Source organism: Poecilia formosa, unplaced genomic scaffold (genome assembly GCF_000485575.1).
Source record: "Poecilia formosa unplaced genomic scaffold, Poecilia_formosa-5.1.2 Scaffold220, whole genome shotgun sequence".
Lineage (NCBI taxonomy): Eukaryota > Metazoa > Chordata > Actinopteri > Cyprinodontiformes > Poeciliidae > Poecilia > Poecilia formosa.
In genome coordinates, this window is record NW_006800159.1 from 677368 (window position 1) to 703885 (window position 26518).

The window sequence follows — 26518 nt, forward strand, 5'->3', positions numbered from 1 at the left end:
AGGCTTGTTTTTAGAGTCCCGTTCTGTTTCTTTTTTCTATCAACGTTGCTGTTTTTTGCACCTCTAAGAGACATTCTATAATGTGATAATAATAATAATAATAATAATAATAATAATAATAATAATAATAATAATAATAATAATAATAATAATAATAAGAGACCGAACTGATTGCATTTATGTGGCCTGAACCTTTTATATAAATTATATTCTTAAAAAGGCTTGAAAATGATCCAACCAAATATCAACTCTGTAATATTTTCTTTCTAAACGTTCCTGGTAGGTTCTTATTTATCTTTGGATGCGGTGGGCGGGATGAGTCCTGAACGGAAATCTTCTCTGACAGACAATTTTGTTGACCAATGAACGTGCAAAACACATATGACGTCACCAACATTTGCTACGTGGAAGCAGGAAGTAGCTCTCCACCTGTTTCCGGGTTGGTTTTCCGTCACCAGCTGAACTTGTCGGTGGGGAATGATGGCTGGGGACCCCGTGCTGGCCCTGCGGATCTCGGAGATCAAGGACCCGGCGGCTCTCTTTGAGCGCTATAGCACCGAGGAGATCCGCCGGGTTGAACGCAGGGTCCGCGGGGAGATCGAGCAGAAGAAGGAGGAGCTGAGGCAGATGGTCGGGGAGCGGTACCGGGATCTGATCGACGCCGCCGACACCATCGGAGAGATGCGGGAGTGCTCGGAAAGCGTGGTGGAGTCCATCCAGGACATGCAGCGGTACTGCCACACACTGAAGCAGGGCAGGAACGGCGCGGGAGGCAGCAGACTGGAGGTACCGGTGACCCAAACTCAAAGCAGACCCTGAAGCAATCCGGTCACAACATGAAGAGTTTCAGGTGATGGAGAAACTCTTCATCATCATCAGCATCATGTTTCTTTGTGTCCTGCTGCAGAACCAGAACCAGAACCAGAGGCAGTGGCAGGAGAAGTTCTACACCATGGCCTCCCAGATCAAGCTCCTCCTGGAGATCCCAGAGCGCATCTGGAGCGCCATGGAGGCGGCCCAGTACCTGCAGGCCACCCAGCTCTACCTGCTCTGCTGCCACCTGCACAGCCTGCTGCAGCTGGAGGCCGCACCAGGCGGGCTCTACAGCCCCGTGCTGGCCCGCTTCCCCATCCTGGTCCGCCAGGTCGCCACCACTGGACACTTCAGGTACAAGGAGGGTCAAAAGGTCAACCTGCATTTGGAAGTGTTGTGGTAGAGATTGCTAATCTCCAGGTTAAGCCTGCCACAATAATCAATTAATCGCATGATAAATTAAAATGAGCTTGATCATTTCCTTTCTATTTTTGAAGGCCAGTTTTCTTTACAGAGACTTCATGACCCATTTTATTCATGGCTTCGGTTGTGCGTGGTTTTCATTTCCATTTTATTTATTGACTTTCGTCGTCGCATTTTATTTTGGATATTTAAAATATCTTCCAATTCCAGTGTTGTGTTCTTTGCATAATTAAAATGTATTGGACTTTGAGAGAGAAAACTTGCATTAAGATACTATTATCAATATATTACCGGTAAATAATTTCAAAACAACAATAGGAGGCCTCAGTCCTCAAGGCGCCTGTCACAGGTCAGAGTCCCGACCCGATGACCTCTGCTGCATGTCTTCCCCCTCTCTCGTAACCTGTTTCCTCTCAGCCTACTGTGAAATAAAGGCCACTAGAGCCAAGAAAAACAAAAAGAAAACAATATTATTGTAAATCACAATAATTAGTGAAGCAAGTTATTGTCTAACAAAATTTGTTATTATGACAAGGTTGTGCCAGGTCTTGTAAAAAGAGAAAATTGCAGCAATGTGTAGCATCAGCATAAAAACAAAGAAGTTACGAATTATCACTACTTTTAGCATCTTATACTAGCATCAGCTAATATAAGATGCTATATAGATAATGGATTGACCCCTAGGGAATGTAGATCCTTGCATCTGACACTGAAAACAGCTGACTTTGAGTCTCTGTCCTTCAGGAACAACTTCCTCACTGAAGATTGTTATGATTAGCACAATGTAATGCAATTTTACTATATAGCGAATTTTCAGCCACAAGGCAGGTCAGAGTGCTTTACATGAATTAGAAGGAAATACAATAAAACCAAAAGAAAGACAAAAAGGTAAAAGTACAAAACTAAATATTTCTTCCTCATGTTTAACAAGAATAAGTCCATAATTTATAAACTCATAAGGGTTTCTCTGGATCTTAAGTTTGTTTCTCCATGTTTGATACTAGTAGTAAGTATAAAACTAAATGCTAGTTCCAGTTGTTCTGGGTTGAGTTTTAGATTTGCTCAGTATAAAGCAAAATGTTGGTTCTCCATGTTTGATTCTTGTTCTGGGTTGTTAAGAAAAATAACATGATAGCACTGAAATGTGTTGTGTTCAGTGATCAGATTTTTTGAGTTACCTATCGGCCAATCACTGGTCAGATTCCTGCTGGCAGCAGATGTCTGGCTCCGCCTCTAAACGCCGTCTCCCTCCAGGTCGACCATCCTCCTGGACAGCAGGTCTCTGCTGCGTGGCCGTGCTGTGTCGGACCAGGCTATCGCTGAGGCCCTGGTCTCCACCATGCTGCTGGAAGACAGCTCACCACGCCAGGCTCTGGCTGACTTCCTGTTGGCCAGGAAGGCCTCCATCCACCAGCTGCTGAACCAGCCACAGCACGGTACTGTTCCTTCGGTGAATCGTAGTCACATTCAGAGGTACTGATAGTCCAACCCAGGCATGGCTACATTATCTGTTAAACAGAACCAACAGAACCAGAAGCCATGGTAGGTTACAGGCTAATGAAGGGTTCTGATAGTTTTGGGTTTTTCATTATAGTTGAGTTTTATTAGGTTTTCAGTTTGTTATAATTGGTTTTTGGTGTGTTACTTTTTATTAGTTTTATTAGTTAAATATGATTTAGTTTAGTTTTTACTAGTTTTAGTGCTACTTCTATTTTTTGATACTTTAGCTATTTTTTAAATACGGAATTCAGAAAGATCAAAGTATTGTATTGTGTTTATGTATTCATATATTAGTTTTAATAACACATAGCATAGTTATAGTTTTTCCCAATTCATTAACGTTTTTTTTATTTTGGTTAGCAAAAATGTTTTCTCAGTTCCAATTTTTGTTATTTTGTTCATTTTCTTTAACTATAATAACCCTGGTTACTATAGCAGCAGGTGGTTGATATAATTACACTATTAATGATTTATTAATGACAATAAGTCATTAATAGTCTGTCATAATGGCAGGATAAGAACACCATCCTCTTACCCTCAAATACTTTTGTAGATGAGTGGAGGGAGTCATTTGCTTGGACAGGTGGAGGTCAAGGGTCATGTTAACCGAACAGCCTGACTGCAGAGCTGAAACACTCTGACCACAGACACCAGCAGCTTGTGGGCGTACATTCAGATAAATTGCTGGTTTTCTGTCATTGTTTTGAGAATGAACCAACTCGTGGCGTGTTTTTATCCTCCAGGCGCAGGGATCAAGGCCCAGGTGTGCAGCCTGGTGGAGCTGCTCATCACCACGCTCTTCCAGGCCTACGCCGTCTTCTACATGCCTGCTGAGGGGGCTCCCAGGCCAGCAGAGGGCGCCCTCAGCTGTGGCATGCTCTTCTCCACCTTGGAGAATGTAACCTCCTGCACTCCCACAGGTAGGACAAACAGCCACCGTCTGTAGGATCTGCTTAAGTTCAACTCCACCTCTAAATGTGTTCCTGTGCCCGGTGCAAGATACACGGAAGTCATGATAGGACTTGTGATTAGGGGTGTTATGATACTCAAAGCTAATGAGACAAGACGAGACACGATACTGAGTTCACAAGAACGAGACGAATCGAGATTTTAATGTTATTTTCAAGATAACTTCAAATATCAAATTTAAAGGCCTTTATTCTGCATTTTAATTAGTTTAGCCAGAAATTCAACACACTGATGTCTGTCTTTTTATCTCTTCAGTACTTAAGGCAGTGCTTCCGCTATGTAGTATTTACAGTTTCCAGATGCTATTCAAAAGATGCAATGTGATTGTGATGTAGCTCAACATAACCCCATACGTCCAGCCAGTCGTTGTAACCAGGCTTTCTGCCTCCTCACAGATACAGCCAGACTCTCTCTGCTCTACTTCTCTGTCTTTGGTTCTGTTGGTTCCAATTAGATGAAAACTGTTGTTCCGTTGAACTTGATTGTTCCCCCTGTTCCGTGTTTCTACCTTCGTGTGGACCGTTCAGTGTGCGTAGGAGTTGTTGCTCATTGATCAAGGTGATATCCTGGTTTCATGTGTTGCCAGGTAAAGGCAGAAAGGTGTTGCAGCAGGAGTGGAGTACAGGCAGCTGGTTCAGGTATCTGCCTCCATCCATCACGGAGTTTCAACCCACTCTCCGAACCCTGGCTCAGCCCATCCAGGCGGAGCAGCTCCGGGACACGCTGCAGCAGTGGATCAATACGTGAGGACTGCCTTTCTGTCTCCTCACAAAAGCAAACTCCTCTGTGTTCCCCTGGGGCTTTTATGTGGTTAGTTTGGTAATCAGTTCTTCTCCTGCAACTTTTCTGTTCTCAGCTGCAAGCAGGACATCTGTCAGGGCGTTGGGACCCTCCTGGTCTACGTGAAGAGCCTCAAGGCTCTGGCAGCCATTAGAGACGCCGTGTGGGATCTTCTGACCACAGACTCCATCAGTCAGCACTGGGGTAACGTATGTCAGCAGCTGCTGGGGCGCCCCCTGGCTGTGTGGGAGGACTTCCTGCAGCAGCTCTTCCTTCACCGCCTCCAGGTGGGTTCTCCTCTAAATTCAAGGATATTTGGAATCTTCTGTGTTGTTTACCCACCTATTATGTCCTGGCGATGTAAGATCAAACTTTACATTTTTTTTCCTTTTTTTCACCCCCAAGACCATCACCAAAGAGGAAACGGAGGCCATCGCAACAAGCTCGGTGCAGCTGCTGACCTCGGCCGTGAGGGACCTGGAGGGCCAACCGGTCCAGGCCGCCGCCGGCAGCAACCCGCTCTCCGGTCGCAGTGCTCAGTACGAGGCGGATGTGGCGTCCTTCCTGTGGTCAGAGTCTCAGGGGGACCTGCTGAGCGACGCGGCCTGGGTCAGTGTGGCCCAGCGGGGCCAGCAGCAGCAGCAGCAGAGAAGCGGACTGGCCATGAAAACGCAGGCCCTGACGCCCTGCGTTCAGAACTTCTGCTCCTCTTTGGACGCAAAGCTAAGAGCCAGACTGGACGACCTCCAGCACTACCTCCCATCACAGGATACAGGTATCCCTGATTCATAGCTTACATACGCTATCAGAATTATTTTTTTCCTCATTTCCAAAGAATATAAATGATAACACACATTGTTTTCACTCATGGTTAATCATGAAGCCTTTTATTGTAACTTTGTTTACTCTTTTTAAATTATAATAATAACAGAAACTACTCAGATGTACCTGATCAAAACTTTACATAGTCCCTATACTGTGTATTGCCCCTATTAACATTGACAGCCTGGAGTGTTTGGTGGTGTTACTGGATGAGGCTCTGGGTAGTTTCTGTTCTCATTATGATTTTAAAAGAATAAACACATTTATTTGACAATAAATGACTTCTCCCAACCACTGACCATTTGTGTTTTTGTTCATATTTTCCCACAAATGGCTAAAAAAAAATAAAAAGTCCTACAGGGGTATGTAAACTTATGAGCACAGCTGTATAACTCTACAATAATCATTGCAATATTAAAGTCATAAAGAAATGCCTGGTTGGACAGTCCAGGGGCTGAAAACCAGTCTTCAGTTTTTGGCACAAAAACACAAAATGTGTTAACTCATGCATCTTACTCATTTCACTTCACATTTCCATACTCCTGTGTCAAATAAAATAAATGTGATATAATGTGAACATGTTTCCAAGGTGTGAAAACTTTCCAGACTCCTGATCTCTGATCTCTGTAAACCACAGAAGCTGCAACAAACTGTCTGAATGATGCAGCTTGCTGTAGGTGAGGTCTGCTGACCTCCATGTGCTTTTCTGCTCTCGGCAGGATCCGACTCCATCCTGGCTGCGCCGACTTCCAGCGGGCCCCTGGACTCCTCTTCGTTTAACCGCTACACGGACTCGGCAGCGGTGGAGGAAGCTCTGCGCGAAGGCTGCGTGGCTTGCGTTCGCCACATCCTGTTATCGGTCCGCTCCGAGCTGGGCTCCGCCCCGACCCGCCTCAGCTCCGTCCTGTTTATGGCCAGGCTGTGCCAGTCCATGGGCGAGCTCTGTCCCAGCCTGAAGCACTGCATCCTGGGCAGTCGGGGACCCGGGGAAGCCTCAGCCAAGGGGACCCCCAGGCAGGGAAAAAAGCTGGGCAAACCCAAGGCTGCCCCAGAGGTCAGCCCAGCGCAGGCCAAGTGGGCGGAGCTGAAGGAGGAGCTTCTTGGCTGCAGCATGGACGCTTACCGCATCTGGAGCTCCACCCTCTCCGAAGTCAGAACCCGTCAGAACATAAAGTCTCAGGCTGAGTCCACACATAGCCGGGTCTTTATAAAGCGACGTAGCGCTGATAATCAGTTTTATGAAATAATCTGATCGGTTTAAGAAACGTGGTCATCCACACCTACCTGCTGAATTACATTGTTTTAAACAGGCCAAACCCATAGAGGGCAGTGTAGGGAAAACATAAACCTATGTCAGCCAATCACAATCCTTCAAATTAACTGCGACTTTCTGCGAGAAATTAAACATAGTAGGAAATTCATTTGTGTGAACAGAGAGAGAGACTGAACTAATTTTAAATACAGTGTTAGAATATAAAGTTAATAAAACACAAGATGATGTTGACTGGGAGTCGTGTTAAAGCCAGTGTGTCCATATTGGGAAAGATGGATAAAACAGCTGACCTCCAATCAGCTCTGTACTTGGCAACTCAGTGAATTGGATCTAACATCAGAAACAATGTAAAAATCATCAGCTTTCTGATAGTAGCCATTTCTCCTCCACTATGTGACCATTGCTACTGGCCAACCAGTAACACTGGTCACATATGTGACGTCACGCCGCATTATTTGTTGCAGACCTTCGTGCGCTTACTTCTAAATCTCAGGTTTCAACGTCCCCACACAAACGCGAAAAAGGAGAATTCACAAAGTCTTGGTTGGAGGTTTCATTGTTGATCATTTTTAGTGCTATTAAATGGACACTAAATGTGCATGAAAGATGAAATCGTATCAAAATATTCTGTTTCCCAGATATCTGGCTATGTGTGGACAGGTTCAGCCTCAGTGCTGTGCTGATGTGTTGCTCATCGCGGCCTTGGTTTGACAGGGGCTGATGGAGACGTTTGGCACCGCGTTGCTGGCAGAGTCTGCTGGTGCGGTTCTGAGCTCCACAACAAACTGGGAGGATCTGGAAATCCAGGAAGAGTCTGAATCAGGGAACAGCATCACGTCCAAGATCCGCCTTCCGGTTCAGGTCAGAATGATGTCACAGGAAGTAGGTTCTCTGATTTGCTGCCGTTTCACGTGACGGACTCTGAGTCTTGTGTTCTGTCAGGCGTCCTGGTTTGTGCAGTCTTTGCTGTTCCAGCTGTGCGTGGAGGTGAACAGGGTCGGAGGTCATGCTCTTCCCCGGCCCACCCTACAGGAGCTGCTTCAGTCCTGTCTTGGTCAAGTTCTGCATCGCTACGATGTCCTGGCAGACCAGCGGCGGGACGCGGTGAGGAACACATGTTTTGACAGAGTTGATTTTCTGCTAAACGTTCAAGTCAAGTTAATTCTGTAGCACACTTCATCAACAAGACAGTTTCTCTAGATCTTGCCTTAGCATTAGTCCTTTAAACCTGGAAATGTTCTTCAGGTGACAGAAGGCCGACTTTGTAACGGTCTTTATGTGGCTTTGAAGGTTCAGGTCAAAATTGGAAATCACTACAAAAATAACTTATTAAATATAGAATTAATATTGTGGCTCCATTAAAAGTATTGGTATTATTTTAAAAACAAGATATAATTATTTCATGATTTAATCAATTATTTTACATTCTTGTGCTGAAGCACATCGTAAATTAAGTTAAGCTGTCAACCTGACCCATCAAACTCAGTGGGTGGGATTAGGGAGACACTTGCTGCTTCAAACAGCAAGTGAAGACAATTTCATGTGTTTATTTCCAATTTTTTAAAAATAGCAACACATTCAAACAATTATTTAATAAGTCTTCCATTTGTTGTAATTTGGCCCTCAAATTACAACAAAAATGGTGAGTTAGTAAGTAATTTGTGAGACACAAATTCTTCTTCTCTGAATTTCTCTCTTCTCCCTTTCGTTAGGAGGGCGTCCTCCCCATAACTCAGAACCGAGCCTTGCAGTTGTTGTTCGACCTTCGTTACCTTAACACCACACTGGGCAGCAGAGTGGAGGAGGGCAAGACCTCCAGATCCCAGCAGGACCCGAGGTAGGTCTGCCCTGGAGCGGGGTTTTGGTAGCTAGCTAGCTACTAGCTCAAGACTGGATTCACTTCAAACATTTCAAACGTGTAGAAATATAAAAAGCTTGAAAAAATCAGAGTGTGTCCATATGGGACTGTTTTCAAAGCTAAACATGGAGAAACGCACAAAATCAAAGCTTTAAAACGATGTGGTTCCAAGTTCTGCTTTTAGAGAGAAGTCTGATTCTGAAAGAACTGAAGTATTAAAACATCGTCGGATCGCATGATGTGCTGCACAGTGACAAGAAGAGAAAAGACACTCCATTTAACTGACTGGAATGTTTTTATGTTCAGTCCAACAAATCAAACTTAAACCACATTTAATTGTTTTTTTTTTCCTATTTAAACATTGTGTCCTGTCTATTTTCCAGATTCCACAAGATATGTGATTGGCTGGAAAGCTTCATTGACCCCTTTGACCTGGATGTGTTTACACCTCCGCTGAACGCCAATCTCAACCGTCTGTCCCAGAGGACCTCGGTATGTTGTTGCCATGCACATAGAACGACACAGTCATGAAGCATCCTGATGTCTGAGACGTGTGTGTGCAACACTCATGAGAAGAGGCTGTTGTTCACATGTTCCAGTAGCTGTCATGTGTTTGCGTGTTCCAGGTGCTGCTCGGCCTCCTGACTGGTTCGGAGAAGCAGTTTGCACCGCGGAGCAGCACTGTCAACTCCCAGGAACCTTACAACATTCTGCCACTGGCCAGCAGTCAGATCAGGTCAGACACGAACGTCAGTAAACAGGAAGTGAAATGTTTTGTTCTCCATCAGACGTTGACCAGTCAACGTCTGATGATTCTCAGTTTTCTTTAAAGGGGCAATATATTGTAAAATCTACTTTTTGTGCTTTACATCATGTTATAATGTTATTGCCGCTTCATAAACATACCTGGAGCATTGCCTTGATTCTTTCATGCATGTCTGAGAAATCTTTCAATCTCCATGGTAACCATTCAGGTGTGGAAAAATACCTGAGTGGACCTAGTTTCCTAACTTCTGAGCTTTTGCCTCACAGAGCAGCCCTCCACCACAACTCCTCCACTCAGCTCCTTCAGACTAGCCAGCAGCAATTAGCAAACACCTGGTGGAACTGAGAATCTGCTGAGTTCATTATAGGAGCTACTTCTCAGACCAACGCTGGTAAAAACGTTGTTGTGATGGCTTCCTGAAGGCAGAGTTTCAGAAAGAGCAGATGTTTTTAGAGACAGAGGCTCTTCAATTTCAAGGCGATAAATTAGGAAGTAACATTTTTTTTTTACATTATATTTGAGATATAACTTAAAATTGTCATTTTTATAACAACTGAAGGTGACATAGTTACTTAATTGTGCTATGAAATCAGAATATATGACTGGAAAACGTATTATACTGCTCTTTTAAATATGAAAACTGACCTAGAATATTGAGTCTATCAGAGCTGATGACTTCACCTGTCAGGTGTTACATGATCACTGCATGATAGTCAGTGTCTGTCTGGTTCCTGTGGTCTATGTCTGATCAGCAGGTCCTGTCTGTTGCAGGTTCGGGTTACTACCTCTCAGCATGTCAAATGCTCACAAACCCACATCCTCCTCCAGGGGATCGGACAAGTCTCAGAACCTGGTAAGTTCTGGAGCCGCAGGGGTCGGGGTGCTGAAGCTGTTCTGGGTCCGAGTGTGTTCTGAGAGAGGACATTTTCATTTACTGACAGCCACAGAGTGATGTTCTTTTTTTTTTTTTTTGTTCCATCTGCGTAAAGCGTTTTTTGTCACACTCTCTCTCCTCCCAGAGATTCTGAGATTCTGAAGCCTTCAGGCAAGTTTATCAGAGTTGTTTCTGTCTGGGTGTGTTTTGGTTGTGCTTTGATTTAGTTGGAACAGTGGCAGTGTGGGTGCTCTTCATCACTTCTTTGTATTTTCATCCTGGTCTATGTTGGAAATATTAAGAAGACTGTTTGAACGAGCCGATCCAATCTTTGTACCGCTTTAAGTCAGGGATCATCATTATCTGACTCATCAATAATTTTTCTTGGGTCAATCAAAAAATGTTTTGACCATCTGCTTTTTATGGCCACACCAAGCAGAGCCATGAGAACTGGGCTCCATTTCCTAAACTAAGGCCGACTATCTGGGAAAATGAATAAACTTTTTTGTGCTTTGATCCTTCACCCACGCAAAATCTCAGGTTAATATCACTAAAAATGAAAGTTGCTCAACCTTTATATCTGTACACTCAAATGAACCTCCTGGTGCCATATTTAATTCCTAACAGGAAGTCATGAAGCATCCAATTAGATTGAAGCAATCTAATTGGCTGACACAGGTTTTAGTTTCGAGCTACACTGCCCCCTATGGGCTTGGCATGCTTAAAGGGGAAACATTATGTACTTTTTTTGAGCTTTACATCATGTTATAATATTATTCCCTCATCAAAAACATACCTGGAGGGTTGCTTTGATTCTTCCATTTTATGTTTGAGAAATCCTTTAATCTCCATGGCAACCATTCAGCAAAATGCCTGGATGGACCTAGCCCCACCTTTGAGGCGCAGCTCCTCCTTCGAACAGAAGTCTCCAGGTTTTAGAGCTTCCTCTTCACAGAGCAGCCCTCCATTTAAACTCCCTCACTCAGGTCCTTCAGACTAGCCAGCAGCAATTAGCAAACACCTGGTGAAACTGCACATCTTTATATGAGCTACTTCTCAGTGAAACGCTGTTAAAGGGTTAATAGAGGAGCCTTGTTGTGATGACTTCCTGAAGGTGTAGTTCCAGAAGGAGCAGGAGTTTTTAAAGAGACAGAGGCCCAATTTCAATGTGTTCAATTACAAGGTCAAATTTTGTTTGTCATATTTGATATTAATAGCATTTCTATAACAACTGAAGGTCGCACAGTAACTTGATTGTGTTATAAAATGGCACCATGTGTCTGAAAAACACATTACATAAACACATAAACACATATTACTGCCCCTTTAAATCATCGGGGTGGGCTGAGCAGGTTCGTGTGGATAAAAATATTCCTGAAACCTATCCCGATGTGAACAATTTTATTTTTTAAAACATTGTGATGAAGTGTTTCTTTTTATAAAGACCCAGCTACATGTGTACAAGGCCCAAGTTCACGCTCAGTTTTAAACAATCAAGACTTACATCCTGATCATATATGAGTGGTCATAATGTTTTGGCTCATCTCTGGCTTGTTTTACCTGGTTCTGCTCTATGAAGCTACAGAAGCATCACCTTGTTTGAATGCTTTGCTTGAAGGTTTTCCTTCCCACATGGAGGAATAGACTCACTGATCAGATCTAATATTAACCTGGAGTCACTAACTGCCTGGCGTGTTCTGGTTTCATTGAACATTAACAATAAACAGACTTCAGAAGAAGCTCTCCCCCAAGCATGACGGCCCCTCTGTCCTCCCTCTGCAGGCTCCTCAGTCCTCTGCAGCAGGAAGTGACGATGTTTTCCGGCCGGGCAGTCTCTTCAGGCAGCTGGCCGATCAGGACGAGGACTCAACGGCGCCCTCTCTGTTCAAGCTCAGCTGGCTGTCTGGCATGGCCAAGTAACCCTGTGTTGGTTTTTCTGTTTGCCTCGTAGATTTTGTAAAAACACTGTATAGTAAACAAAATGTTGTCTTCTGACGTCTGCCTTCTGTGTGATTTCATTCACTTTATTCAATCAAAAACCTGCTTCTGATGTTCAAACTACAGTTGCAGCAATAAATCGACCCTGATTCCCTCCATTTTGGGAGATCAGTGATCGGCCGATGCTTACATGTGAAACTGATCTTATCCACCAATCTCATCTACGTCAGCAAACGTCTAAAAATCGCCTACTGTCTTCTGTTGTTCTGCCCTGAGAGAGTCTGACTGACTGACCCGCCCACCAGGTCATGTCTGCAGGTTCACAGTTTCCAATAGTCACCTAACTGCCAAGTCAACGAATATCGTACTATATTTATCAACATTTCAGACAAAAAAATCAGTATTGCCCAAAATTGGAATCATCAGATCAGGCTTTTTAAGGATCGGTAATCGGTGCACCCCTAGTTCAAAAAGCTGACTGCACTACTGAAGGAATATGAGGAAAGAAAGTACACCCTCTTTCAGTTCAGAATGCTGTTTATTGAATTCTAACATTATTTAAACCTAACCTCAAGAGCAGGTTAGAGAAAGCCAAAGTGGGAAAGCTGTGAAAACTAAGTACGCCTTTGGACCAGGTCAGAGTGGAAAGCTGAGTGAAACGACCAGAAACTTGGGAACAACCACAGCAGGAGTGAGGACAGAGCGACTTTGATTGAGGGTTCTTTGATTCCAGTCATTGCAGAGTTGGAGAGAAAACCCTCAGTCTGTTAGACACTTTCAGACAGCTCTTCTACCGCTGCAGTTTATTACATTTACAGCATTCTCCAGGTTATATAATGTACAAGTTTGTAGCTAACAGGACAGACGTTTTACATGTAAATCCACTAATGTGCTGTTATACATATTAGCTACACAGTCCAGTGATGTGGACATCTGTGTTTACAGAATAAATGTTATGAACATATTGCAGCAACAATATGTTATTACAGTTGATCATTTGTGTAATCTACTAAAAGTCATGAACTGATTCCATCACTTCATGTCAAAAATCACAGTGAATAACAATAATAACTAATCTACAGCATGAAATAGTGAGCAGTATTTTATATTTATGACTTGAAATGTCTTTTTTCTGCTTCTACAGTGATTATTTCATCCCCACAAACTTTCCCATGTTTGTCATATTATGACCTGAAGCTTCAACGTGGATTTGTTTTAGATTCTAGAGACCAAAGCGTGACTGGTTACATTTCCTTGAGCTGTTCTGTTTGTGACCTCAGAGGTTTTTTAGAGAATAACCAGCGTCCAGGAGACTACATGTTCAACATCACAAACTGCTGTAAAGTCATTGTTTTGATGCTATTAGGCTTCCTTACATGGATCACTTTATTTGGATTTTCAAACTGCATTTGACTGTATTGCCTTATAAAGGATGAAGGTCATAGAATGCATTTTGAATGGATGTAGTTGAATTTTAAGTCTCTGTACTTGGATTGACTTCAGTAGTCCAGGAAAGAAAGTTTCTGCTTGTCTTGTAAATGTTAAAGGTGGGCAGATGATTACCAGCATGGTAAGATTTATACTTTAGTTCCAGATTTCCTCTTAAGATTTTATGAAATTTGAAATGAAATTAAATTTATTCATGCAAAATTTTTCTACTATAGGTTGGACTGTAATAGAGGTTGGAAAGCTGATGTTCATAGATGTTCTTCTTCCAATCGGACTCAGTTTGAGTTGTTTTGAAAGGAAGAAAGTCAGTCCGGCTGTCAATGTTCAAAACCAGAAAATACATTACCCAGAAGCCCTGCACAGTTCTGACTCATGGTACACTTTTCAGATTTTCTATTTTCTATTAGAAAAAACTGAAACTCATGTCTCGTTTCTCTTCCCCACAGAATAAGACAAAGTCATAGACATGTCTTATTCTGTGACATAAACACAATCAAGCTTATGGCTGTAATCATGCACAACATATTGTTTCTTCTAGTCCTTACTGTATGCTGCATGAAGAAGCTGGAGGAGAAATGATGATAAAGTTCTGACAAATTTACTCAAAGCTCAGACCTGCAATCTATATTCAGATTCAACACAATGTGTGGATGTGTAACATTTACTAAGTCATATTTTATAATCCAAGAGAGTCCCTTTTATATAAAATTAAATTTGCATTCACAACATCAGACATGCGTCTACTGTCTCTACTTCTTTCTGTCTATTTTGCTCATCACCGCCTTGACGTCGACTGGAGCGGAGGCGGCTGCGGCCTTGGCCTTCTCCTCCTCCTCTTGCTGCCACAGGATGATGGGATGGATGCCGGCGCTCCGGTTCCGAGCGTTCTCCTCCAGCTGAGCTGGACTGCAGCGGGAATGCAAACACAAGTGAGACGGGGGTCTGCAAACTTTTTTTGCCCTCATATCAGTCCAGCTAAATGAAACGGCAGAAAAAAGGCAGGAGTGACTGAGAAAGGGTCGTGTAAATACTGGGAAACCTGATTACTGAACAAGAAACAAAAGACTGATTGGCTGAATGATTACAGGTGTGAGGGGAGAGAGAGAGCACATGTGGGGCTATGAAAGGAGCATAATTAAGACATAATAACTAGACACAAGAAATAAACATAACCTGAATCACTAAGAAGGACTGAACTAAAGCCCAAAACAAGGCTGAGCTAATCAAAGACAAATGAACACAGAGTAATAAACAAACCCAAAACAACTCAAACAGCCCAGGATCCTGACAGTTCTGTTGCAATTGACTTTACTGAAATCTTACACACCTGAAGTTATGGGCTTCAGGGCTCAGCGCCTTCTTCTGGATCTCCTTATACGTTGGCGACTTGAGGTAACGGAAGAATGTGTCCTGTACAAAATAAAAAATATAAATAAAAAACTGTTATTTCAAACACAACCTAAACGTCAGTGCCACGGATTTGAAGTTTCTGATTTAACACAGTGGATGCCGTCCCTTCACTGTATATGCAATATTAATATAATTATCTGAATGCCATTGTATTGGTCTGACTGAAACTGTCCAAGTGAAGAATATCCGTCAACATTAGCAGAAGATCTTAAAGTGCCTGACCTTTTTCATGAGCATGAAGACGTGTGTCTGAGCCGCCTCCAGGACGTAGCGGTGCGGATGCTCCAGGCCCTTCACCGTCAGGCCCATCGTCCTGCCATCAATGTTGATCCAACGGGGGGCGCCCGGTGCCAGGAAGGTCCTGTTAGCATGAACACATGATTCATGATGACACCAGCTCAGAATCATCACACCTACATAGGCAAATAAATGCACAGAGTTATAACACAGGTAAAAAGGCAGTACTATGTGTTTCCCAGCACATAGTCCCATTTATAGAACAATCAAATAGCTATGTTATCTTCAGTTCTGTAAAAATGCTGTATGTATCAAATTATATCAATTATGACTTAAAAGAAATTTGACCTCAAACTGGACTCCGTCTCTTTAAGATACCATTACTTTTTCTTTCACTTTTTCTTCAGCTCATCATCAGAAGCAGTTCTGAGGTGGAGCTGTGTGGATATATATGAGCAAATACTGAGGTTCCTCTGAATGGTTGTCATGGGAGATTCAAGGATTTCTCAAACATGCATAAATAATAAAGATAAAAGTAAAAAAAAAAGTGATTGAAATCAACTATGTGGACATAGATGGCATGTTTTTGGGCTTACTTGAAGATGGACTCGGCCTTGGCTGACATGGAGGAGGCTGTGCCCCACTTCAGTTCCTCAGCTGCTTCCCAGAAGGCCAGGTTCTCCCCTGGAGTACAGAACAAACAGATAATAAATATTTTTAAACATCACATTAAAACTAGCATTTGCCTTAATAACACACAAGTGTCACATCAACGTAACACACTTCCACCTTACACAGAATACAAAAACGTGCCCCTAAGCACTCTGGGAAATAGTTCCCACTCCTGTCTTTTTATTCTTTCAGGATTTTTTTTAAGCACTAACCTAAAAACTCTAGTTTATTCAACTCTTAGAGGTTTTACAAAATGAATAAAAAGTTAACACAACTTACTACTGTAAGTTTATCTTTCATAAACTCACATTTAGGATCAAAACCTAAAACTTGCTAAATTAATTTGACTTAAAGAATAGAAGATTCAAGATAACTAAATGCGGCTCAAATGTATTACAGTGCACTACGTGTTCTTTCAGCAAATGGCCTTTAGGAAAGGATTAATCGATTACTAAACCAGTTGAGGATTATTTCAATAATCAATTTGTTATGATTAATCTGATTAATCATTTCAGCCCTAACACACATGCAGAGCTGAAGATACATAAAGCTGCAGCATCGTACCACTGAACTCCTTCTTCAGGAAGATCTTAAAATCGTCTCGGCCTCTCAGGTCAGTCAGGAGCTCAAACAAGCTGAAGGACCAGCGCTCCACTCGCATTTTAGTGGGAACATCGACTCTGGGAGCAAACAGTCGGCCTTGTGATTACAGCAAGCATCCTGTTAACTACTTACCAGTCCAGATGGGTTTTTTGTTTTGTTTTCTAGTCGTGTTTACCTTCTCATGTTAAGAGTCCAGTACGCATCGTGGTCCGTTTCCCACGGGTTGCTGGGTAGACAAGGAGCCAGGAAAGCATCATGGTTTTTGTAGGAGGTGATGTATTTGACCAACCTGCAGGAATGTCAGCACAGTTTGACCTTCACCACCAACAGCAACTCAACCTATTTCACACTGCTGCAAAAATTCATAAACACCTGCAAATATCTGGTGTTTTAAATCAAAGGGAAACAAACACTATAATTGGAGCTAGAAATAATTATTTTAGTCATTGATCATTCTGACAATTAATTGATTAATCTCTCAATTATCCTTATGAATAATCAGTTAATTGGATGATTTGCAGATTTTTATTTTCTGAATACTCTCTTTCTACCTGCCAAGTTTCTAATAAAACAGAACCAGAAGAACTTACGCTCCCAGTGAAACACTAGATTTGACCTTGGATCTCATGATGGCTTGCTGGTAGAAAATGTTCTAAAAAATATGAACACAAAATGTTATTTATTACATTGGAGAAAATAAAATCTCAGTGATTTCAATGATTTTCTACACCATATTGCTAAATAAACTAATGAGCCTAGTTATTAAAACATGTTAGGTGCTTTAACTTACGACCCGTCTGTATTGGTCAAAGGTGATTTTCTGGAAGGAAGGAAGATAAAGATCATTATGGAACATTTTGAAATAGAATGGAAAAGTATTAAAATCCCCTCAGATTTTCGTTTCTGTCATGTTGCAACATCTTCCTTCAGTACTTTAATAGAATTACTGACAAACCAACACAAAGTACTACAGAGTTACAACACAAATAGAAATGAAACATGGTTTTGAAAATATTATAGAAACAAAAATCTGAAACCTGTAGAAAAGGTTGTATCTATCCCCCTTTAGTGTGGTACTCCTAAATAAACTTCTGAATGAACAGAAACAGAATAGATCAAATATGACTTGACAGAAACCATAAACCCACAGCAGGTCTGATCCGATCCTTCAGTGGAACGGATCTGAAACTAAACCTGGTTCTACAAAGTATCGACTCAGGAAGGCCAAATACACATTACACTTTTCAGATTTTTATTTGTAATAAAAACATGCGCCTTTCATAATTATTCTCCACTTTATGTTTATCTGTCATGTAATAACCCAATGAAATATGTTAAAGTTTTTGGTTAATATGGAGGAATATGTGACACAAGCTTGGCCCCATTTACAGAACAACACAAGCAGACAGCTCTAAACCTGAACACAACACATAATGCTCTGAACAGCAGAACTGGGTGATGATATTTACACTGTGGAACTACAAAAATCTGAAACCTGTAGAAAAGGTTGTTTCTGGAACTAGAACTACACCACTGTCTTTCTAATTCTAACTAATACTTGATCATAAAGTTGTTGATAACTTTTTACAGCTTTAATGTCTTCAGGAGCTAAACAGAGCACGGCACCACATCATGTGCACACAGTGACGTCCAAAAGTCTAAGATTAAAGTTGGTTTCAAATACATTTGTTCTGACAAATGTATTTGAATTTAAAATTGTCTTTCATTTTCAACATTTGTTTTCAGTGTTTTTGTCACTGATCTCTAATCTCATCAGAGATGATCTGAAATTGTGCTGAGATGTTGACAGAAACAGAACAGTTTTGGATGCACTTTGAGACCTTTGGACCGCACAGAGTGAATACAGTCAAACTTTACACCTTCATCTCTTCATATTAAGATGATCTGTTTGAAAGAAGAACAAACAAATCAACAAGAAAAAGAGATTAGTAAAAATGTTTCATTATAGTCAGTTTTAGACGTGATATTTCTGCTTCAAACACAAAGACACAGGATGAGATGTGTTTGTGTGCGTGCGTGTGTTTGTGCGTGCGTGCGTGCGTGCGTGTTTGTGTGTGTGTGTGTGTGTGTGTGCGTGTGTGTGTGTGTGTGCGTGTGTGTGTGTGTGTGTGTGTGTGTGTACTGACCTGTTACCTCTTCTACATTGGGATTAATAAGCCTTTCTGGGCCAACGTCCAAAGCACTGTGAGTCCGGCGCTGGACAAGCAAAAACATATAGAGAATATAATTATTTAGTCTGGGATTATATGAACCAGTCAGCCATAACATTCTGACCTCTGACAGGTGACATAAAAATCACCAAGCAGTTTGTGATCTGCACTTTAGAAGTGTAAAAGCTGAAGTGGTGAGGGCTCTGTGTGAGGCTGTATGCAGTTCAGTCTGGATTTTCATGCCGACTCATGCTAACCACTAATGGCTTCCAACCACCAGCTTGCAAAGTGGACTCAGGATGCATTATGGGAGGAAGTCCCTCCATCAGACCAAGTGTTGTTCTTAATCTAATGGAGTTTTAGCCTCCCTTTGTTGAAGGGATTTTCTGGGGGTGAAATCCATTTACCAAACTAGTTCAAAATCCTGCATTTTAAATCAAAACACAGCTGCAGCGTTCTACATGAGGAGAAACTCTTTCCAACACATTTTGAGGTTTTTTTTTTTTAAACCTTTCTTATCTTTGTAAAGAGACAAAAGCATAAAAATGTTCAATGATTTTTTTAACATTAGAAGGACATTGATAAAATGTCTATTCATAGATTGCACTGTGTGGATTGATGGTGTGATATGTGCTGTATGGTATAGTATTGTATGTATGGTAAGGTGTGATTAATACAAGTTAATGAAAAATCTAACTTACATTAGATATCCTTTATGATCTGATTAACATGATTAACATGAATATTTCAGTTAAATTTTACACTTCTGAAAACACATTTATGAGGATTTTTTGGACACAGCTTTATATCCATCTATCAGTCCAGATAAATCAATATTAGAGAATGGACTGGTCCTTGATGTTTCTCAGAAGCTATTATTGTTACACATGAACCATCACTGAGTGGCTGTAAAGTTATGACTGATGTTTTTCCAAACATACAGAGAGAATGAGACAAACTGACCGGAGGCCTGTTCACGATCCAAAAGGCCCTCTCCTGGCAGTCAAAGACCACTCGGTCTGCCTTGTTCCTGTCTCTACCAGCCCTGGAAAACACAGAAACAAAGGAAACATAGAAGAGCTCCAAAGAAATGAAACACAAAAAACAGCAAGCAAGGAGGCACATACATGTCTATTCATGTTCAGCTTAATAACAGATGTTGTTAAAAACTTGAAAACGGTGAAGATGCTCACATTCTGAAGACAGATGTTTACCATGCTTGTCTTTCACATGTATGTTCACACCACAGGTTTCAGTGATGTGAGCATATTAATGTCAGGACTATTCTTAAAGCATTAGTATGTAACTTTTATAAACAGTGTTTTTTTTTTTGTTTGTTTTTTTTTGTTTTTTTGTCAAAACTGTCACTTTGTGGTGGCAATATAAGATGAGACAGATCATCTGTGATCCTACAGCCATCTGCAGAAATGCATCAGCCGTGGTCAAAAACAGCCAATCAGAGCCAATCTAAAGTCACACATAATTGTAAAGAGGAATGAAAAAAACTTTGTTAGTGTATGATATGAAATACTGTCTGATTACTTCACCAAGGCACTAATGAGTGATGTTGTTTGCTGAACTAGGCAAAGGTACCTAAGCATCGCTTATCTTTAAAGAGACAGTGATGAAATAAGTGCCTTTTCACTGAGCAAGGTGAAAGCAGTGAAACCTTAGTCATCATAAAGCATTCTTAGACTAAGTCTGTGTAGTTTTTCTCATTCTAACACGCTTTTTGAAATGGTTATTTCAGTGGTTTACCATATTCTTAAAGGTAGCTCAGTGCTTTATAGAGCAGTTTGTGTTCTGGGTGGCTCCAGAAACATGTCAGCTCCAGAATACAAAGATCTGAAGGCCATGGCCATCAGAACTGGGTGGTGTGTCTGTGTATGTGTGACTGTTTTCTAAAAGCATGTATGAAGGCATACCCAGGTCACTTACTTGTACTGCTCAGTGGCTTGCATTACAATAAAGTCCCACTTGTGGTTCAGCCACTCATGGAGGTGGTTGTAATCTACCTGTTTAAAAGACAAACAGGGTGACAGTGTGGACCAGGTGAGTCTCATGATGCATCTATTATAGAGAAAAAACACAACAGACTTAACATCCTGAAAACACATCTATGCTGTAATCTACTCAGTTTGAGACATGGAATCATTGGGAAGCAGATTAGGTTTGGGGGAAGGTAACATTTTGGACAGCTCAATTTAATGATGGGAACAAGCCCCAAGATGCTAATGACTAACAGAGACTTATCGTTAGCATCGCCCCTGTGTCATGGCCCTTCTAGATGTGTGTGTTATCAAAATCATGGTGTGGCCCACACAGCACAGGTACCTGCTCATAGGGTTCCAGCATGCCTTTCTTACGGATGTTCCTCTTTGCCAGATAAATGGCTGGAAAAAAAGTGAAAAACATGAGGCTGTGTTATGTTTTCATCATTTAAAGAACTTTGAACTGTCATGTTGTTTAACTGTGCTATACTCACTACTTAGCTGAACTTAACTTTAATTGGCAAACAGAACTTTCAACTTAAAAAAGGTTAGCATGACATGGAGACCAGAGGAACAGTGTGTTCAGGGAGCTTAAACACAGGGGAGGTCAAGCAACCTGTGATCAAGGATACGGGAACCAGGGGAACTGAGGAGGGAAAGCGAATAATTAACACAATGAACCCAGATGAGGCTCATCTTACTCACAGATGGATCTGAAAATGAAAATGCTAAACTGCCTGACACTGATATAGGAGAATAAACCAACACACACAGAGAAGAACAGATCAACTAAACACAAAGCAATGAACTGATGTGGTGAGACACCATCAACAATGATGAACACAGAGAAATGAACTAAATATGGCAAGACCTAAATGGCAATGATGATTCCAGAAATCTCAAGAAATAAATTTGAAAATAAAAAATAAAAAACCTCAAACATCACATAATAACAAAAGACAGGACTGTTTCTTACTGCAGGGAAATCAAAACCAGCTGATAACCTTTAAACACAACCTCGCTTTAAAAATATTAACTGAACTATCTGAACTATCCCTTTAACTAACGCTAACTGTTTAGTTTATCCAGGCTCATCAGGGACACACAACATCCATCATCACTATTCTGGGTAGCAACACTTCTCATTGAAACACTTCACCTACCATAATCAGAGTCCTCTGGAACCCATTGCTGTGATGGCCAGAAGTAAGGGGTCTGAAAAGGTCAACATTGGTATTAACGGCTTTGAATATACAATAAAGCGATTACCAACTTCCTACCACAGTGCATGGCTCTGATGTTTTAAGGAGTGGTGTGGTTTCCTCCAAGTAAATAAAAGTCATTTTAAAAATCATGATTTTATAATTTGCTAGCAGAAAAAGTCTTAATTATCTGAATCTTTCTACTAATATGGAGAAATAGAATAATTTAAAATAAATAAATACAGAATGTGATACTTTAATTCTGTCATGTGTCATGTCCCACTTTGCTGTCATCTGACAAACTCATTTACAGGAATCATGTGAAATGAACACACAAACATTTTGTTTCCGATTAAACAAATGTGTTATCGGAATGTGAACGATCAGAATGTATTTTATCAAAGTTCAACATTTTGAAGGAGGATGAAGCTAAGTGCTAGTGCAGTGGTGTCTAAAGTTGGTCCTGGAGGGCCGACATCCTGCATGTTTTAGTTCTCTCCCTGGTTTAACGCACCTGGATCAAATGATGGATTGGTAGAAAACTTAAGGAGAACATTGACATCCTGACGAGGTTGTTACTACCACCAGGGGGAAAACTAAAACATGCAGGATGCCGGCCCTCCAGGACCAACTTTGGGCACCCTGGTGCTAGTGTGAGGGATGTGAGGTGTGTGTGTGTGTGTGTGTGTGGGGGGGGGGGGTGTGTGTGTGTGTGTGTCTTCCATTCTGGATCCTCCAGGTATCCACTAGAGGGCGCAGTGGACACAAGCAGCAACATAGACCTGGAGGGTGACAGTACTCCGGTACTGGCTGCCAGTCCACTGAGTGTGTTGAACCTTATAGGGACCATGGAGCTGCCTTCAAACTTCCTCCTTCAGGAGTTAGTGGATCCACAGAACCAAAGGTCTCAAGAAATAGCGCCACCACAGGCAAGGAGGGGAACAAGTTTTTCAAAGGGCTTAGTTTAGTTGACACAATATTGTGTGAAAGTGACCCCCAGCAGCTAAAAATGTAATGTCATTGAATCTAGTGAAACAGAAATGGCTTGAAGGCATCAGTCTCAGAGAAGCAGCAGTGATTTGTCTGTACCTGGAAGCGGTAGAGGCTGCTGTCGTTACACATCACCAGCTTCCTGTGGTTCTGCAGGGGGTAAATGTAGCCATAGGCCACCAACATGGTGCCAAAGACCTGCGCTTCTGGAGAGTTCAAAGAGGGAAGCAGAAAGAGAAGCTAATCAGAGAGCAATCAGTTATATGTCATATTAGTTGTTTTCTGAGATTCAAGAATATCTTATTTTTCTGAGAAAAAAACCCTCTGAAAACTGTCAAACTGAATAAATGACAAATAGAACTATTTCCAGATTCATTATGTTTGATGTGAAATAATGCACGGACGACTTTAGGAGACGTTAATACTTGATTGTGTTCATATTCTTCCCTGAAACTTTTCACTACAAACACATGTTCATGTGATGCAAACAAAGAGTTTCTTTTTAAAGATAGGACAGAGAAAATGGAGACAGACAGCAGGTGCACAATGCCCTTCCTGATTAGATCAAAGTCAGACTGATTCTATCACACTGTTAAACAATCTGGAAACAATATATAGCATTCATACTGTAAGTTAATTCAGGTCAAAAGGAGGATCTGTGGAGACAAGAAAAAAGATTAAAAAAAATAATTTTTGCAGCTCTACAAAACAGCCTTTGGGAAATTTATAGTGTAACAATACTAATTTCTATTTCTTTTAAAATAATCAAACATTATTACTAGAACAAGAATTGCTTTTTGCCTTAACTACAACTATGACATTTATTGTTATTTAGTTGTTATTAATAGATCCATGTTCTGTTTGGAGATGATTTCTTCCCTTCTTTTTATATGGACTTTGTTGTCTCAGTCATAACTTTCCCTCAGTGTGCTCCTCGCTCTTCCTCAGCTGTTCTTTAATGACAGTCTCCAGTTATTCTAACAAATGTCGGGTCTTCTCTGGGGTTTCCTCTCAGTTGGAAGTACCCAGAAAAGCTCCAAAGGGGGGCATCCAGTAGGCAACCTGATCAGATCCCTGGACCATCTCAGTTGACTATTTGTGATACGGAGGAGCAGCAGCTCTACCCTCCACCTCCCCTGGATGGAAGGGCTGCTTGTCCAATCTGTAAGGCTGAGTCCAGTCACCCTCTGGAGGAAGTTCATTTTGGCTCATTGTCTCTAGGATCCTATTTTTTCTTATCATGATCTCTACCTCATGACCATTGATGAGGGTTGGTATGAAGACAAACCAGTAAATCAAGAGTTTTGCTGTGTCGCTCAGCTTCCTCTTCACCAACAACCAGACTTGACTGCAGACAAAGCCCCAATCTGTCCATCACTCATGAACAAGATGCCTCCATACTTCAACTCTTGTGCTTGAAACAGACATTGACTCTCAACCGAAAGTGAAGTGTCCATCATTTTCCAATGGAGAACCATAACCTCACTGATACTCTGAGCTTCCCAAACCAAATGTACACTTTCTGTCCCTGCAGACAGGATCAGGGACAAGGGGTTGTCCTGGTGAAATCTAACAAGTTTGAGTTTATGCCAAAACTGCAGACACAGCTCTTGTTTTGTTCATGCAAGAAGTGGAAACTCATTCTATCAGAGTATTATGTAAACTTTGTGTTGTGTTGTTTTTAACTGCACCTTTGAAAAACGCTGATAAACCTGGTTATCCTACATGTGTATTTTCTTTGTAGAAGACATCATTGCATCATTAGTCATAGAACAGAGTTTGAGCAGTTCTGCAAATCTTTGCAACAGTAGCAGCAGATACATATTCTTTATTCTAGAATCACAGGGACTCTTTTGGGAAAAATAAATAAATAAAAAAACAACTGTGCCATTGTGAGAAAAGAAACACATTTTGACATTCCCAATAACTACCTTCTGTTGAAGTCTTCATCTTGTTGCAAATCCAAGCAGTTATGTTAGCACCTGTTTGGAGAAATAGAAAATATGAGCACAGTCAACCAATCATGGCCTCCTGTCAGTACCCAGTGTTTATGATTGTGACAAATTGGCTGCTTTTTGTTTTTTTTACAAAGGTTTTTGATGGTGTCATAGAATCAAACACTTCTTAGTTTTTGATTTCCTTGTGCGATGTTAAGGTAAATACGTTTGTGTCACAGTTTCCCCTCCTGAATGATGCTCTTGATGCTCTGCAGCTAGAAAAGCTCAAGTGTTGTTGAAAACATCAGATTTCTGTAATGTTTAAAAATATACATATTGAAAATGATGATACATAAAAATCCATCCAATCTCCTGGCAGACCGTTTCATTCCTTCGCACACATTTTACACCTGGCTGAAGATTTATGTGCCTGCAGGTGTAACTCAATCTTAGACTCGGTTGGAAAGCTACTTTGACTTGTAAAGCACCTTTCAAATCTCATCCACTTATCAGCTGCTTTATTTAGCCTCTGTCAGCAGCTTAGGCACTGAGACAGCCTGTCGGTGTCTTCACACAATCTGTAATTTTTGCATTATTCAAAATACCTTGTAGAATCTGTTAATCCGCCCATCATCCAGTCTGCTTGTGGAAATTCATGCTCTCTGCTCTCCGTAGTATTCTCTGGTTCCCTGACACCTTTGGCCTCTTATATTCCACTAATGTCTGCAATAAATCTATGAACTTTCTTGTGTCTGAAATTGAAAACATTCACCCGCAAATGTCTCATCCTTAGAGACACAAATGGTTGCAAATATTACTTAAAATTCTCTGCACCTTCTTCTCCCTCATGTAATATTTCCAGTCTGCTGTCTATCAGTGAAATATCTTTCATCATCCATACGTCCACTGGACCCCTGTCTACAAAGACAGGTCAAACTTTGTCTCCCCTCACTCTTGTTGCTGACATATCCATTCTTCCCTCACCTCTTGCTCTGTCTCTGTCCTATTTAAAACAGCAATAATTACACCAATTTTTCAGAAACCTGGCTTAGCCACCACTGATTTTTATGATTTCAGACCAATTTCCAACCTCATATTTCTGTCCAAAGTTTTAGAATAAATTCAGAATAAATAATGCAGCGGTGTCAAAAAAATATGGTATTAATTTCTATTACTACATGAATGACATCCAGCTCTACGTCTCCCCCAGATATATTGCATCTTTACTCCACCCTGCTCCCCATCTTGACTCCTTAAAGGATATTTACCTCCACAACCTCAGCCCTCCTCATCTCCTTCATGTCTACATACCATCTCATCTCATTTGTTCCTCTTTTGACTCTCTTCTGTCTACACCTTCTCTCAACACGGCTCCACTGTGGGTCTCAGGACTTTCAGGTGCTCTGCTCCCAAACTCTAGAACAATCTGCCACTGGATCTCCGGACCACATCGTTCCTGCACATTTTAAAATCTCTCTGTAAAACTCACCTGTTCAGACCAACATATCCCAGTCTTGAAAGGCACTTGAAAGAATAATTTTCTCTTGTCATCCACAAACTGATGTTAGTGATTTAGAATATAATTTGATTCAATATTATTTATTATTTTAGCAATAATTCACTACCAATGCTGTCTTGAGACAGAAAAAAAATCTTTCTAAACCAGCCATACAAACTACATCAAGTAACAACAACTATCCAAACTGGTCAACCATAAAATCAAGTTCAGTTCATTATTCAAATTGAATTTAAAAACCTGCTGAGAATTCCCCCTTAACAGGAAGAAACTTCCAGCAGAACCAGAACATGGATGGATGGATGGATGGATGGATGGATGGAT

The 26518-nt window shown here is 41.3% G+C and overlaps 2 protein-coding genes across 4 annotated transcripts in view; one reads left to right on the forward strand and one right to left on the reverse strand.

Annotated features, from left to right (window-relative positions):
• Window positions 1-401: 401 nt before the first annotated feature.
• On the forward strand, window positions 402-12073 carry cog1 (component of oligomeric golgi complex 1). 3 transcript variants are annotated; one of them, XM_007568302.2, is made up of 16 exons: window positions 402-786; window positions 908-1167; window positions 2491-2672; window positions 3480-3656; window positions 4292-4448; window positions 4562-4772; window positions 4891-5260; window positions 6027-6457; window positions 7295-7441; window positions 7523-7684; window positions 8293-8417; window positions 8822-8930; window positions 9065-9174; window positions 9976-10057; window positions 10224-10249; window positions 11861-11934. In XM_007568302.2, exons 1-15 carry the CDS (start codon window positions 478-480, stop codon window positions 10230-10232), a joined length of 2841 nt encoding a protein of 946 aa, XP_007568364.1. In that variant the 5' UTR covers window positions 402-477; the 3' UTR covers window positions 10233-10249; window positions 11861-11934. The 3 variants fall into 3 exon arrangements, with proteins under 3 accessions (XP_007568364.1, XP_007568363.1, XP_016535256.1); XM_007568301.2 differs by lacking the exon at window positions 10224-10249 and having other exon boundaries at window positions 11861-12073; XM_016679770.1 differs by lacking the exon at window positions 10224-10249 and having other exon boundaries at window positions 914-1167; window positions 11861-12073.
• A 464-nt stretch (window positions 12074-12537) lies between these two features.
• rgs9a (regulator of G protein signaling 9a) overlaps window positions 12538-26518 on the reverse strand; it is a 17455-nt gene continuing 3474 nt past the window's right edge. The window contains exons 3-18 of the mRNA XM_007568304.2: window positions 24673-24723; window positions 22841-22947; window positions 21713-21764; window positions 20893-20951; window positions 20497-20573; window positions 19522-19603; window positions 18542-18604; window positions 17178-17207; window positions 16978-17039; window positions 16563-16676; window positions 16349-16464; window positions 15709-15796; window positions 15098-15236; window positions 14793-14875; window positions 13208-14371; window positions 12538-13141 (exon numbers count right to left, since the gene is read on the reverse strand). Coding sequence (XP_007568366.1) covers window positions 14215-14371; window positions 14793-14875; window positions 15098-15236; window positions 15709-15796; window positions 16349-16464; window positions 16563-16676; window positions 16978-17039; window positions 17178-17207; window positions 18542-18604; window positions 19522-19603; window positions 20497-20573; window positions 20893-20951; window positions 21713-21764; window positions 22841-22947; window positions 24673-24723 — 1280 coding nt within the window. The 3' untranslated portion in view covers window positions 12538-13141; window positions 13208-14214. The remainder of the gene's footprint in view (window positions 13142-13207; window positions 14372-14792; window positions 14876-15097; window positions 15237-15708; window positions 15797-16348; window positions 16465-16562; window positions 16677-16977; window positions 17040-17177; window positions 17208-18541; window positions 18605-19521; window positions 19604-20496; window positions 20574-20892; window positions 20952-21712; window positions 21765-22840; window positions 22948-24672; window positions 24724-26518) is intronic.